At 45.2% G+C, this 13,358-nt stretch overlaps 1 protein-coding gene across 1 annotated transcript in view; it reads right to left on the minus strand.

Moving 5' to 3' along the window:
- Positions 1 to 13,358, minus strand: part of HPCAL4 (hippocalcin like 4) — a 122,521-nt gene that overhangs the window by 19,512 nt on the left and 89,651 nt on the right. The window contains exon 3 of the mRNA XM_086955755.1: positions 36 to 251. Within this exon, the coding sequence (XP_086811881.1) occupies positions 36 to 251 (216 nt within the window). The remainder of the gene's footprint in view (positions 1 to 35; positions 252 to 13,358) is intronic.

Genomic DNA, 13,358 nt, shown 5'->3' on the forward strand with positions numbered 1-13,358 from the left:
AAAGGAACAGGGTAAGTAGGGTGCGGCCTCTGTACCTCAATGATCTCCAGCATCTCCAGTCGAGTAATCTTCCCATCTCCATCAAGGTCATACATCTCAAAAGCCCAGTTCAGCTTTTGCTCGAAGCTGCCTCTGGAAGTGACGGATAGGGCGCAAATGAACTCCCGGAAGTCTATGGTGCCATCTCCGTTCTTGTCGAATGTCCGAAAGGCGTGCTGTGCAAACTTCGATGCATCACCATATGGGAAAAACTGCAAGACACAAAATGGAGAAGCAGGAGAAATTAGATGTGTGAGAGTGTGTTATAAGGTGGAAGAGTGACTGTCAGGTTGTATTTGAAGTGGAGTGAGGGTGATAATGATTATGAAGACTCACCATGACAGTGCAAGTGCACAAGAGTGAGTGAGTGTGTTAAGGAGAACGAGTACAAAAGTGCAAATGACTGGCAAAGAGCTAGTATGGAAAGTGAATGTACAGGTGCATGTGAAAGGTAGAGAGTGAATGAGTGTGAGAGAGAGAGAGAGAGCAGATCTCAGAGGGTTTTGAAAGGTAAGGACACGCATGAAAGTGTGAGTGCAAAGTGCGGATAAAGTGAAACTGCAGGTGAGATGACAGACAAAAGAAAAAGTAAATATCAGAAGGACGATTGTAAGCACACTGGCACAGTGACTCTTCACAGTGATCAATAGTCTCCCCATATGCGTTGGCTTGCTTCTTTCTGAACAGGTCACTGTGCCCCAAGCCCATCTAGTGCACCACAAATGATACCTGACTCTGGATCTTCTGCAGCAGAGATCCCTTTTCGGAAATGCATTAACTGACAGCAGCAAGTTGGAACTCTGTAGTTGCCTTCCCATTCCTTGGCAGTTCATGCTAGGATGAGGATAAAGTAAGAATCCCCCATGCCTACAGAGTGCCACCTCCTCAAGAGCACACTATATATCAGATTTCAGATGGAATGAGTTGAACCTAAATGTAAGGGGTTGAGGGTGGTGAATGTTTTGACCTTCTTCTGAAATATCTGGTACACACAGCATGGACCCCGCAGTACATTGCTAATGACATTGTGGGTGCATATGTTGCCCCTTACAGTGTGGGCACATGATTGCTGATGCACATTTTTCCATCAATTTACTCCACATGTTTGACTTTGCAGCCAGCCTGAGAACTACAAGGGATCTAGAGACCTGAAACCGAACAGAGTTTGCCAAATTGAGGTTTTTAGCTGAACATTAACGCAATGGCAATTTGTGTGAAAGCATGTAGGTGCACCATGGGCGAGTACCTACTCTTTAATGTATTCTCTTTCACTATGTGGGTCTATCTTCTCATAGTCTATATCTTCACTCAGTGGTTAAGTGAGGAGAGCCTTCTTCTGGGAGTAGGCACCTGTCAGTAATAAGATGGATAATGGACGTAAATAGGCTCACAACAATGACATCCTTTGCAAATATGGAATTATCCTCAGCATTTCATTAAATGGCCATGATTAGGCTGAGGGCCTAGATATGGAAACCCAGTATGACTAGTGTGCTTGTGCAAGTATGACTGTCTGCCTGGCTCGCTCTCACTACAGGTTTAGAGTGTGGTACTTTGTCTGCCACTCAGGTATTGTGACCCTGAAAGTAGCACTTGATGGAAAAGACAAAACTTACTTAACTTTGGTAACAAGCTTTCCAGTGGACATTCTAGAAACCTACAGTTTCCTAACCATATGAATCTGCTCCAGACAGGTGACTGTATTTGAATAATTGGCAACAACTCTCTTGTGCCAACAGGTGGCATCAAGGCTGTGACCTAACTCTGACAACTCCCACATATGATGTCACAGAGCTTATTATGGTGCCACCTGCCACTCTGCTGTCAGTTCTCTTCATTTCACCCACTAAATCTCCCGCCCTTAGACAGAGAGGCTATCCTGGCGAAATCAAAGTAATGCATTGCATGAAACAAACGTGTACCCCCACTGTCAACACAGTAACTACGCCTCAGAGTGGAGAGATCAGTGGGTCAGTGAGGAATCTGCAGGTTGAGTATCCACCAGAGGGAAAATATTACTTATCCTGTAAGCATCTGTTTGTAGCACATAGAGCTGTAGATTTATATGCTGTGCATAGTACTGCCATTTACTGTTTAGTTCGGACATTACAACTTATTTTTCTTCAAAGAAGTTTTGAGTCACAGGATGTGCTGTGACTCCTCCTGTAGTCTACAATGCACCTGAACACCAACTCCACCCTCAATTGTTTTCTTCTCGGGTGAGAGGTAAAAGTGGAGTGGAGAGTTATACTTTATGATGTGCCAATTGCACTGTCAATTTTTAAAGAAGTGTGAGAAGGTGTAGCATGTGCAATCATTCTTAGTTTCTGGGGAGGAAAGTGGGTGCATGTGAATCTACAGCACTAAAATATATGAACAGACGCTTACAGGGTAACATTTTCCATTCATAGCATATGTTGCTGTAGATCTACATGCTCTGCATCAACTGTAAAGAAGTTTCCTCATAAGCAGTGGTTAGCAGGCAGATGTTTGGCAGGCAGATGTTTGGCCAACCATAGCCTACTGACAGGTTAGTATGTGCACACAGTAATGTTATGTAAAGGGGTGAGGTGTTGACTAGTTAGCTGCCTTGGAGTTGTCTGTTAATGGGATGTTACCTAGTAAACGATGGTTGCTCCCTTCTTGCATTTGGAGTGTGCTCTAGGAAATACAGTGAGTACACATTTAGCTTTCGCATAGCAAGTTTGGGTGCATTTGACAATCCACCTTGAATTACCACTTTTGGAAATGGGGTGAGCTTTGTGAGATTTAGAAAAAGCTACAAAGAGCAGGTTAGTTTTGAAGAAGGACCTAGGGCCTCATTTAAATCTTGGCAGAAATGGTACTCCATCGCAATGGCAATGAAGTTGAAGTATCCTAACTGGAAATATAACGGTCCCCCCGGTAGATTTAAAAGTAGGCAAACCATAGTTTGGTAAAGGCAGAAACTACTCCCTCTCCACTGCGGCAAAACCGCTCTGATAGCTTGACTGAGTAAGGGTCGTTGGAGAATTGGCTAACTGCCCCCGCCCTTATATAGATGGGTTGGCTTATGGTAGTTTTACCCTGCCCAACACCACCAAGAAAACCTTGGCGGTAAGGGGCAGTAAAAACATAAAAATGCCAACTCGCCTTGGGATATGACTCCCATGTCAAGGGAGGCATTTTTTTTTTTTAAACGAAATCCCACTTTGGGGTTTTGTTTTTGAATATAGAAAACGTTTTAACTTTGCCGTACTACTTTGTTGTGTTTGACAGAGCCATATGTCAAAGTTACAATGCATTCACAGAAACAGCTTTGATGGTGGTTCTTATAAATGCTACAAATGTCGATCAACTCAATGGACATTGCTAAATTTTGGAACTGCTGCCATGGTGACAGACTAAAATACTTCGGCACGCTGGCGGAGGATAGCCTACCACTTAAATTTAAATTGGGCCCTTAGTCCTAGTCAATATAGAACGTGAGTGGCTGCTTGATGTCTAAGGGGGGCAACACCCTTTCAGCTTCTGGATCAGGTTGTGGTAAGAATATGGACATCTCAGCAGTCTGGTTAATGGAAAGGTGAGGCAACCTTGGTCAGAACTTTGAATTATATCTATGGACTACCTTTTCTTTTTGCACCTCAATGAATGGTTCTTGAATGGTGAGGACTTTTAATTCACTGTTACACCTGAACAAGGTTATGGCTACAAGAAAAGACACCTTCCAGAAAAGAACCTGCAGGCTGCAAGAGTCCGAAAGGTGGACCCATAAGCCTTATGAGAACTATATTAAGCTTCCACAACAAAGCAGCCGGTGTACCTGGAGGTATTTCCTCTGAAGTTTCTTCCATGAATGCCTTAACAGTGGTGATTTTAAAACAAGATGAGTATTGCCTTTTCTGCATGTATGTCACAACAGCGACTAAGTGGAGACATAAGAGGTATATGCAAGACCAGCCTTCTGAAGGTGTAAAAGGTAAAGGATGATGTCTGTAACTGTGACTTTGAAGGGGTCTAGTTGCTTCAAGAGGCATTAGTGGACAAGTCTCTCACACTTGGCTGCAATATATATGCACATGTAGTGTGCCAGCGTGCCTCATGCAGTATGGTCATACACACATTAGGGAGGTGTAGGTAGCCAAACTCTAAGACCTCAAGTGCCAGGTAGCTAGGCTGAGCTGTTTCGGATTTGGATGCCTGATTTATCTGTGCTATTGTGTGAGATGCTTTGGCCTGATTGGTAGATTTTGTGGAAAGTGATGGACACCTCCAGGAACGTTGAGTATAGAGCTGCCTTACCCAAGTTGGGTCAAGAGGATGAGGGTCATGGACACTTGCCTCTTCTTCCTCACCATGTATAGGATGAATGGGAGAGGAAGAGAAGCGTAAAAACATTTCCCTGACCAGATCATCCATAGTGCAATGCTCATGGACTGTCTGTGTGGGTACCTGAAGGTGAGGCTTATGTATTTTGCATTTTATGGGCTGGCATAGAAGTTAGTGGCTGAGGTTCCCCATTGTTGGAAGTACCTGGGCAAAACATGCAGGTTCCCACTTGTTGACTTGTGGATGCATCATGTTTAAAAGGTCTGCAAAGTCATTGTTCGCTCCCAGCAGGTGTTCTGCTGAAAGGTAGATCTTGTTGCAGCTTTCCCAGTATCAGATTTCCTGCACTAAAGCATGTGGAGGGAGTGCCCCCTTCCTTCTGTATGTAATACATGGCCATAATGTTGTTAGTTTTATGAGGACTACTTTTCTCTGAATAAATTTGTAGAAGGATTTGAGTGCTAGGCAGGCGGTCATCAGCTTCAGGTACTTGATGTGTCAACCCTTTTGCTGAGGGTTCCAGGTACCATGTTGCCTAGATGTGTTCCCCACTGAGTGAGTGATGCCTCGGTGTGGGTCTAAGAAAGACCTGCCCAGCAATAGTTCATTGCTATTCCTCAAATGCACAGGATGCTGCATGCTGGCTTTTATCAACACTAGATCTTCCCAATGACCCTCTGTTTGTGACCACTGCTTACAAGACACTGCAGGAGTGGCTGCATGTGTTGCCCAGCATGTGAAATAATTGCTACGCAGGATGCCATCATGTGCAAACACTTGATTGCATTTCTTATAGTAATGTGACAAATGGACTAAAAAAGAGGCAGCAGCTGCTGTAATGCCATTATCGTCTGCTGGTTTGGCTATGCTTTCCCTATAAAAGCGTTTAGGACTGACCCCAGAAAGGGCCGCATCTGTTGGGGTTGGAGTTGGACTCCTTTGTATTTATGTTTAACTCTAAGTTGTGAAGGCATGATTTCAGTTGTGTGTATTAACCCCTTCCAGGCTCATGACGAGCTGGGCTCGTCATGAAGTAGCCTCCTCCCAGGCTGATGACGAGCCCAGCTCGTCATGAACAATGGGATTTACGATTTCTCAGCACAGCAGGGAAATGGCATCAGCAGCAATGAGGTTAAGCACTGCTGCCTGGTGCTGCTCTTGATCAGCCAGTCATCAAGGTATGCAAAGATGTGGCTACCACCTCTGTGAAGATGGGCGGCCACCACTGCCAGGAACTTTGTAAAAACCCTGGTAGCTGTAGTGACTTCCAAGGGAAGAACTTGAATTTGTAGTGTTGTCCACTTACTAGGAACACAAGATACCAGTAGTAGGCACAGTGGATTGGGGTATGGAAGTAGGCATCTTTCAAGTCTATCGCTGTCATGAAGTCCTCTTGGTGGAGCAACGGAATGCCGTCCTGCAAGGCTGTCCTATGAAAGGGATCCAACAGGTTGTATTGATTTAGTGACCTCAGCCCTAGGTTAGGCTAGTGGGAGTTGTCCTTCTTTGGAATGAGGAAGGACAGTGGTCAGACGTCTTTGACTGTTGGTGTGGGGGCATATGCTGTTTTGATGAGGCACTTGTACCTCTTCCTCTAGGAGAGCGAGATTGTCTTAGTTGAGGATGTGGTGGAGGTTGAATGGAGGGTGAGGGGGTGTTATGAAATTCTAAGCAGTAGCTCCTCTGAACTATTGTTATAACACATTAGTCTGAGGTGATTTCCTCCTAGCGAGGGCGGACATTCTTTACTCTGCCCCTGCCAGGTGTTGTATGACTGTGGAGAGAAGTGGGTGAGTTTGTGCTTGAGAGTGCAATAGCCATCTCAAGCCCTTCCCTTTTTAAGCACAAAAAGGTTGAGCACTTTCAATAGTTACAACAACCAATGTCCAAACAGTGAGCACACAAGAAGATGTCCAGATCCCAGATGTTGGTTTCTTAAAAAGGATTGTTCTTTGTTAAATGCATTTATTGAAAACAAAGGACCATAGCTGACGCGTTTCGTCTCACAACGAGACTTCTTCATGGCTTTTTTAACCCCTTTAGTGCTGCGAACGTCCAACGGTCGTCGCGTGCTCTACCTCGCTAGTGCTGCGCACGACCGTTGGACGTCCGAATCCCGTTAGCACAATCGAACGTCCGCACTGGGGCGGAATGTTCGACGCGCTAAACGGGTTAAATCACAAAGAAATGTATTCAGAGATGTTATATGTTCCAACAAATTGTCATGGTGTCCATGTTGCGGAGACCTTTATCTAGTAGGCATTACCACGAATTGGCTCGGTAACCAGCAGCGCATATGCTCGTCAGTTTGTGCTTAATGTTGATATAGGAATTTATTCCTAGGTAAGGAGCATAGAGGGTAGTGCTCCTTGGTTCTTTGCACTATCCGAACACACTGAGACAGACTACATATGTCAAGTGTGGAAGTCTATAGCCTCTACCCTCAATCCATTTGTTTCCCTTCCATTGTTAGCTTGGCAGCCACCCCTGCTGTATACTCTGCCTGCTTGAGATTTGTGAAAGGCTAGCTGTGGGCACTGGTAGAAGTGTGCTTTGCCTGGGGGGGGGGGGGGGGGGGGGGGGGGTCTTAGTCCTATCCCTGGGTTGTTGCCTACAAAAGGTGCCCCTGGGAGTTGCGGACTGCAGTGCACCCATGAACCTGGCAATTGCAGTGTTATTTTTGTATCCTTTTCCAGAATCGGAACCACTTAGGGCTCAAAGAAAGGTTCCCCATTGGGTGGGAAGTTGAGGAAGTTTTTTGAACCTCCAGCCTGAACACAATGCATGGCAGTGGAGTAGGATGCTCCATTACAAGTAGCAGAATTGGCAGCATCAAGTACATAACGCATATTGATGTAGATGATCTTTCCCTTAGTCGCTAGTTCTTCCCACCTTTTCCTGTAGATTTCAGGGTGGTGCTGCACAAGATTCTTCATCTCCTCCCAATAAAAACCATCATACTACAACAGCAAGCTAACTAAATTGGCAATACACCACTGGATAGTTGCTCCACAGTCACAATGATGTTGAGGCGCAAGCTCTCCTTGACCAGGGATAATCACCCATGGCTTGATTTGATGACTGATTCTTCACTGTGGAGTCTGGAGGCACCCAGCCATGGAAGTACAGTGGGTCACTGAGAGAAGGTTTGAACTTCTTCTCCCCTTGTGTTGTGAACACCTTGTCCTTAAAAGGATCCCTGAAATTGTTTGTCTTTATCATACATGTATGCGGTGGATGCATGCATGGAAAGAAACTGAATGTTAAGTCTTGGAGAGGGTCCCCAGTAAAAGGTCGTCCGGTTCCTGTAGTACAAGTATGTTGACTTTAGGTTGGAGGACCGCCCTCTGAATCACAGCATGATACATGTGATATCATGTGGTGGGAATGGCTTAGCTTGGTAAGGCTCCAGAGGATGGTAATCTGCAGGGAGGACAATATACTCATTCCAGAGATCATCCCCATCCTCTTTTTGGACAGAGAGGATGGGGCCATGAGGGTCTTTCTCTGCCTGGGTCTGAGTAGGAGTGCCCTGACGGGTTAGGAGATTCTGGTGGTGGTGGAAGGGGAACCGAGAATGGGGCATGGTGGGTGGACAAGGTGAACGGGTAAGTGAGGTTTGTGGTGGAGGTGACTGCCTGAGTGTGGAGGTTGGGATGGAAGACTTGTAGCCTTGTCCTTGTTCTTCTTGGTCATCAGACATCATGGTACATTGAAGGTGGGCTCCTCCTCGAAGGTTATTCTCTGTTCCTTAGGAACGGGGAGCAGCGTGACTGACTGGGGGTGGCTTAGCGGTGATCTTGCTAGTTTCCGGGTGAATGAAGAGCCACTTTTGCCTGGTTTCGAGCTCCTCTGCCTGTCTCTTTCAGGAAAGGGGCCTCAGATGTCTCTAATCAAATGTCCCTCTGCATCGACTTAGTACTTAGAGGCACTCTCAGCATCAACTTTAGCTCTGTAAGAGAAGGGTCATCAGCCTTCAATCTAGAGGGGGCAGACGATTGTCGTGACTCAACACCGTTCACTAGAAGTGACCTTGAATCTGAAGCCTTCTCTCAGAGCTGACTGGAGCCCGAGGGTGGTGGTACGCCAAGGGCTGGGAGTTTTTCTATCTAGCTAGGGGCCAGACATTCAACACCAGTGGTAGTTCTGAATGGCCACGAGGTACTTAGCGGAGCAGGGTTTTGTCTCCTGGCTTTGCTGAGCTCGAGTTGTACTCACTCCCCATGGTGTAGGAGCCCTGCCGGTTTTGATGCGGCGGACAACCAGCCTTGGTCTTCTACCTCAGAAGCACTCAAGGGAACCATCTCAGGGCCAGGTGTCGGTTGGCCACAAGTATACCCAAGGGACCCACCTCTTTCTTCTTGAAGCTGAGGGGCTGTTGCTCACTGAAAGTGTTGGGGGTCTCTGAGGATGACTGCTGCTGCATTTTGGAGTATGTCCAATGCAATTCTCTTCAGTACCTTAAGGTCTTCTCGCTACAGTGGGGTGGGGGACTCGTTATGGTCAGGAGATAGGCAAAGGTTGCAAAGCCATATCGTCCACCTAGGTATATTTTCCATTGCACCTTGGACAAAATTGGAAGGGTGTGTGTTCTATCATCCTCTTCCAGTATACATTCTCTGGGGCAAGCTCTGTGGACCAAAGCAAAAAGGCAGCAGAAGTGCCAGGACATGAAGGTGAAGCGTCTGCGGTCATTGGCGGTAGAGAAGTGTTCTAGTCGGGGGAACCATCAGATATGTGCTGTACACAATGATTGTTATCCAAATTGTCAGACTCGAGGAGTAGAGTGATTATGCACAAAAAAGCAGTGAGGATTGCATTGGTCTCTGAGTAGCTGTTGAAGTCCAAACCAGATGGCGGAAAAAAAACATCTTTGATGTTGATGGTGCCCATGCGCTATTGTGGACTAAGGGAGGGTAACACAACATCCCAGGCCTCAAAATATCTTCAAAGAAAAACAAGTTGTAATGTCTGAGCTCACTGCGAGAAGGTAGGATTAGGCAGAGCACATGTCTACAGTCAAATTCTCTATGAGAAGATCGCTACCGAACGCAAATGAGGAATTCTTCTGCCTACAGATCTCCGAAATCGATACCAAGCAGTGCTCCTTGTAGAAGGGTCTGAGCAGGCAAAACTAGCCACCATAGCCAATAGACTAATTATCCTACTATAGTCACTGTCATACAGGAAACACACTTTGAAGGCATAACCAGAGATAAGACAGATTGGCAGGAGGCCCAATAGCAGCCCCACTACATCAAGGCAGAAACCTTACCTAAATGAAGCACACTCTCAAACTCCTTGGCACTAGCCAACAACCGTACCATTTATTTATTTATAAAGTTTTATATAGCGCGAACCATATCCCGAAGGATATCAGAGTGGAGCAAGAAATTATAAAATGCTTCAACAGCAAAGCCCAATACCATCAAACCCAACAAGTTAACTAGGGAACTATATGACAAAAAGGAAAGTCACTAAAAAATGGTAAGAAATCATGATCCTGTCCCTAGGGACCCGAATAGGAGGACAAATTAATCACTGAAAGAAGATCACTACCTGAAGATACAAACGAATGGCCAGTGGGCATGTTGATGAACTAATGGAAGGAAGCAACCATCATTCGTCACAGCACAGCAACCATCCAAGGACAATCAGAAACAGAGACAGTACAGGACAGAATATAAGAGACTACACCAGATGAAGGAAGAGAAGAGAAGAACTACAAAGGAGCGTGCGAGCACTGAACCATCCATCAGTGGAGTTATACACAGTACTATGTGTAGACACTGTCAGAAAGCATGTAAAATCGAACCAATCAGCAGGGCATGATCAAAATAACCCCACCTTCTGTGGCACATCCAACAGTGTGAGTAGTGACATGAATAATGATGACAAGAAGACTCCCTATAGTCAACGTCATGGCAAGTTCGTAATGAGGAAAACAGCTATAATGACGAACATCAATAGATACCAAGCAAATGCAAAGTCGCTGGGCTTCAAGACAGTTTGACCACTAAAAGCAGTGACAAATAACCATCTGCAGAAGTGATAGTAGGGCACAGGTGCTTCTTATTGGAAATCTTCAACCCACACACCAAAGTACCCTAGCATCAACATAGTCCAAAGTCTGCTCTTGTTCTGAAGCAAAAGGCAACAACATATGGAAAAAGAGAAGCAGCTGACTGAGCAGGGACCATCCTCCAACTCACAATAAAAGCAAATAGAACTCTGAAGATCCAACATATATGTCCACAAGGTGAGGTAAACATTAGAGGTCAACTGCTCCCAAGTCAAAAGGTATTAACAAAGAACAATGGCAGTGGCCCCTATTATGAGCACATTACCAGCACCTGCCGGTTTGGGAACAGGAGGCCGCACACACCTAGATAATATCACCAGAGTCCACAACTACAACTGGCAAGGGTCCTTGCAAAGGAAATTCAAGAAGGTCACAGACTTACCCTAGAAACCAGACAATTCAAGAGACCACGGGGTGTATATGAAGCTTAAAATGGGCAAGCAGCAAGCCATAGATCAAACCTATGTTGTGCACCCTTTCACCACAGTCTGACAGAAGACTCGATAAAAAAGGCCAGCATCAGCTATAACAGGTGGCAATCAGCTGGATGTAGGCCTCAACAAGGGCAGAAACACACAATCCTCATTACCAGAATGGAACGTCAAAGAGGTCATGTCACAAGAATAACTGAAATTTCAGCTCCAGAAACCCCCAAGAGGGCAATACCCTTGACGGCTAACCAACAGGAAAGAACAAGCTTACCCATAGCACGGTGTGCCATTTCAAGGAGGCTTGGAAGTCCCTCCAGAACTTGTAAAAGGTTCCAAAAAGTCACAAACATTGTCAACAAGAACATTACCATCAACATTCAATGACATTAAACCAGTTTAAAGAAGGGAGCAAAACCCACCACATGGGCTCCTGAAGAAATTCCAGGGGTTCCCCAAGACATAACACACCCTTTTAGCAGAAGAGCATTTTGCAAAAGGTCTAGCATACGAGCAACCATCAGTCAGTCTAGAAGGTTCTCCCAAACTCTCTTAGGAAAAGTGAGCTATCTACAAAAGGAAGGAATATAGCCTCCTTCTGTGCTTCTCCACGACCAATCAATTTCCACTCTAAAAAGATATTATCCATCAAAAGATAGCCTTGAGGAACCAAATCAAGCACTCCAACACAGAGCGTCAGAGCTCACGGATCTGCTCTCTGAATACACTGTGTCAAATCTGTGTCAAACCATCTCAGCAAAGTAACTGCTCACATAATCCTGAAGGAGCAGAGACACCATCTGCACCATTCCCAGAGAGCATGGGAGTAACAGTCCTAGAGGCACATTGTATTACAGGAGCAGAGGGCCAAAGCACCAGATGAGAAAACTTTCTTTCGTAGTGGATCAATACCCTTCCAATCTACATCCAGTGGAACAGATGAAGGTAAAGCAGGAGAGGTGTCAACAGCCCCGTGGTTCAAGGACCACACAACACAAAACAGTCCGACTCTGGTTTAGAAGACAGGAACGCAGTTCACCAGAAACCCAATGATAACGTTGTGTGACTTGTCTCTTTAATCCTGAGCAGAGGTCGGCCTGTTGCGAATAAACTTAACGGATTCGGTCAGCGTCTCATGAAAGGGCAGCAAAGCATCAGAAGACGGACCGACTGGAGGACTGCCATCAATAATTAAATTTAACTGCAATCATGGGCAAAGCAGCCTTGCACAGAGTCTCATGAAAATAAATATCAGCCAACAGAAGACCCAGAGCTCATTCAGCATCAACCAGAGACTCTCAACCATTGGCATTGCAGCAGGATAGAAACCTCTCTTGGCTCCCTGGATGAGGAGGAGGTAAATCCTTGTCAGTAATTCAGGAGCCGGATCCCAAGCAAGACCAGGTTTGACACCCCCCTCTCAGTCCTGTGCGGGCCTTTGAATTTCATCATCAGCCATCCACTGGACCCTACAGAGACATATCCCTGAACCACACAAGGAACGGGAAAGCTGAGACCTGGGAGAAGACACAGGAATATCAGAGACACCCAGAGATGCTGAAACAGCCAGGAAGCAGAATCTATAGCATTGTAAAGCTTTTGCAAACATGAACAGAGAGCACATCGTTCTGCACGGAAGAGCGTGGAAAAAGTGAAACTGACATAAGAGCTTAGGGTAGCACCATACATGGTGCTGTGACATCATATCCAGGAAGTGCCAGTCAAGTCCAAGCCATGGCACCATGTTTCAGCACGAGAGAGCTATTGCAAATTTTCCAGATTCACTCTAGTGTCTGAAGGGGATTCATGACGCGAAGAATCTGCATTTACAAGTATCCCTCAGAACCAGATATTTCCTTATTTTCCTTCCCTTTATCCTCAAGATAGAAGCGGTATTTCGGTTCCATCCTTAAAGTAAATGACTGAGACTACTTACTCCAAAATATTCTGTGACTGGCTCATATATCCAGATACTATAAAAGAGGTACCCAAATTTGTTTATGATGGGAAAGGGTTGCTTAATAAAATTATTGCAACTAAAGATCCTGCCTACATAAGATTATTTCCAATCAGTCTGGAGAATTCATCAAAGGCTTGTTGTAAAATGTATAAAGTATCTCAGACCAAAGTTGGTTACCCACATTTCTCTACAAAAGATGAAAAAAACATAAAAAATACATTATGCCCAAAAACCTTGTTTACGAAGGTGTGTTTGACACTTTCTGCGATTCCCAGTGGGTCGCAAATAGACTTACCTCATTAATAGTAATGAGGTAGGTCTCAGTTTGCGACCTATTGAGAATTGCAAATATCACAGGGATGGTGGTCAGCAAACCACTAAGACTGTGATTGCTTTTAAATACAGCAACCTTTTTTTAATGCAGCCCATTTCCCCTAAAGGAACATGCATTAATTGGCAAAGTCAATAGATCTCGCCTATGCAAGAGCTATTGTCTTTGCCATATGTTTTAGCAATATTGTACACCAGAATGACTGCT

This window comes from Lissotriton vulgaris, chromosome 2_1 (assembly GCF_964263255.1).
Source record: "Lissotriton vulgaris chromosome 2_1, aLisVul1.2, whole genome shotgun sequence".
Lineage (NCBI taxonomy): Eukaryota > Metazoa > Chordata > Amphibia > Caudata > Salamandridae > Lissotriton > Lissotriton vulgaris.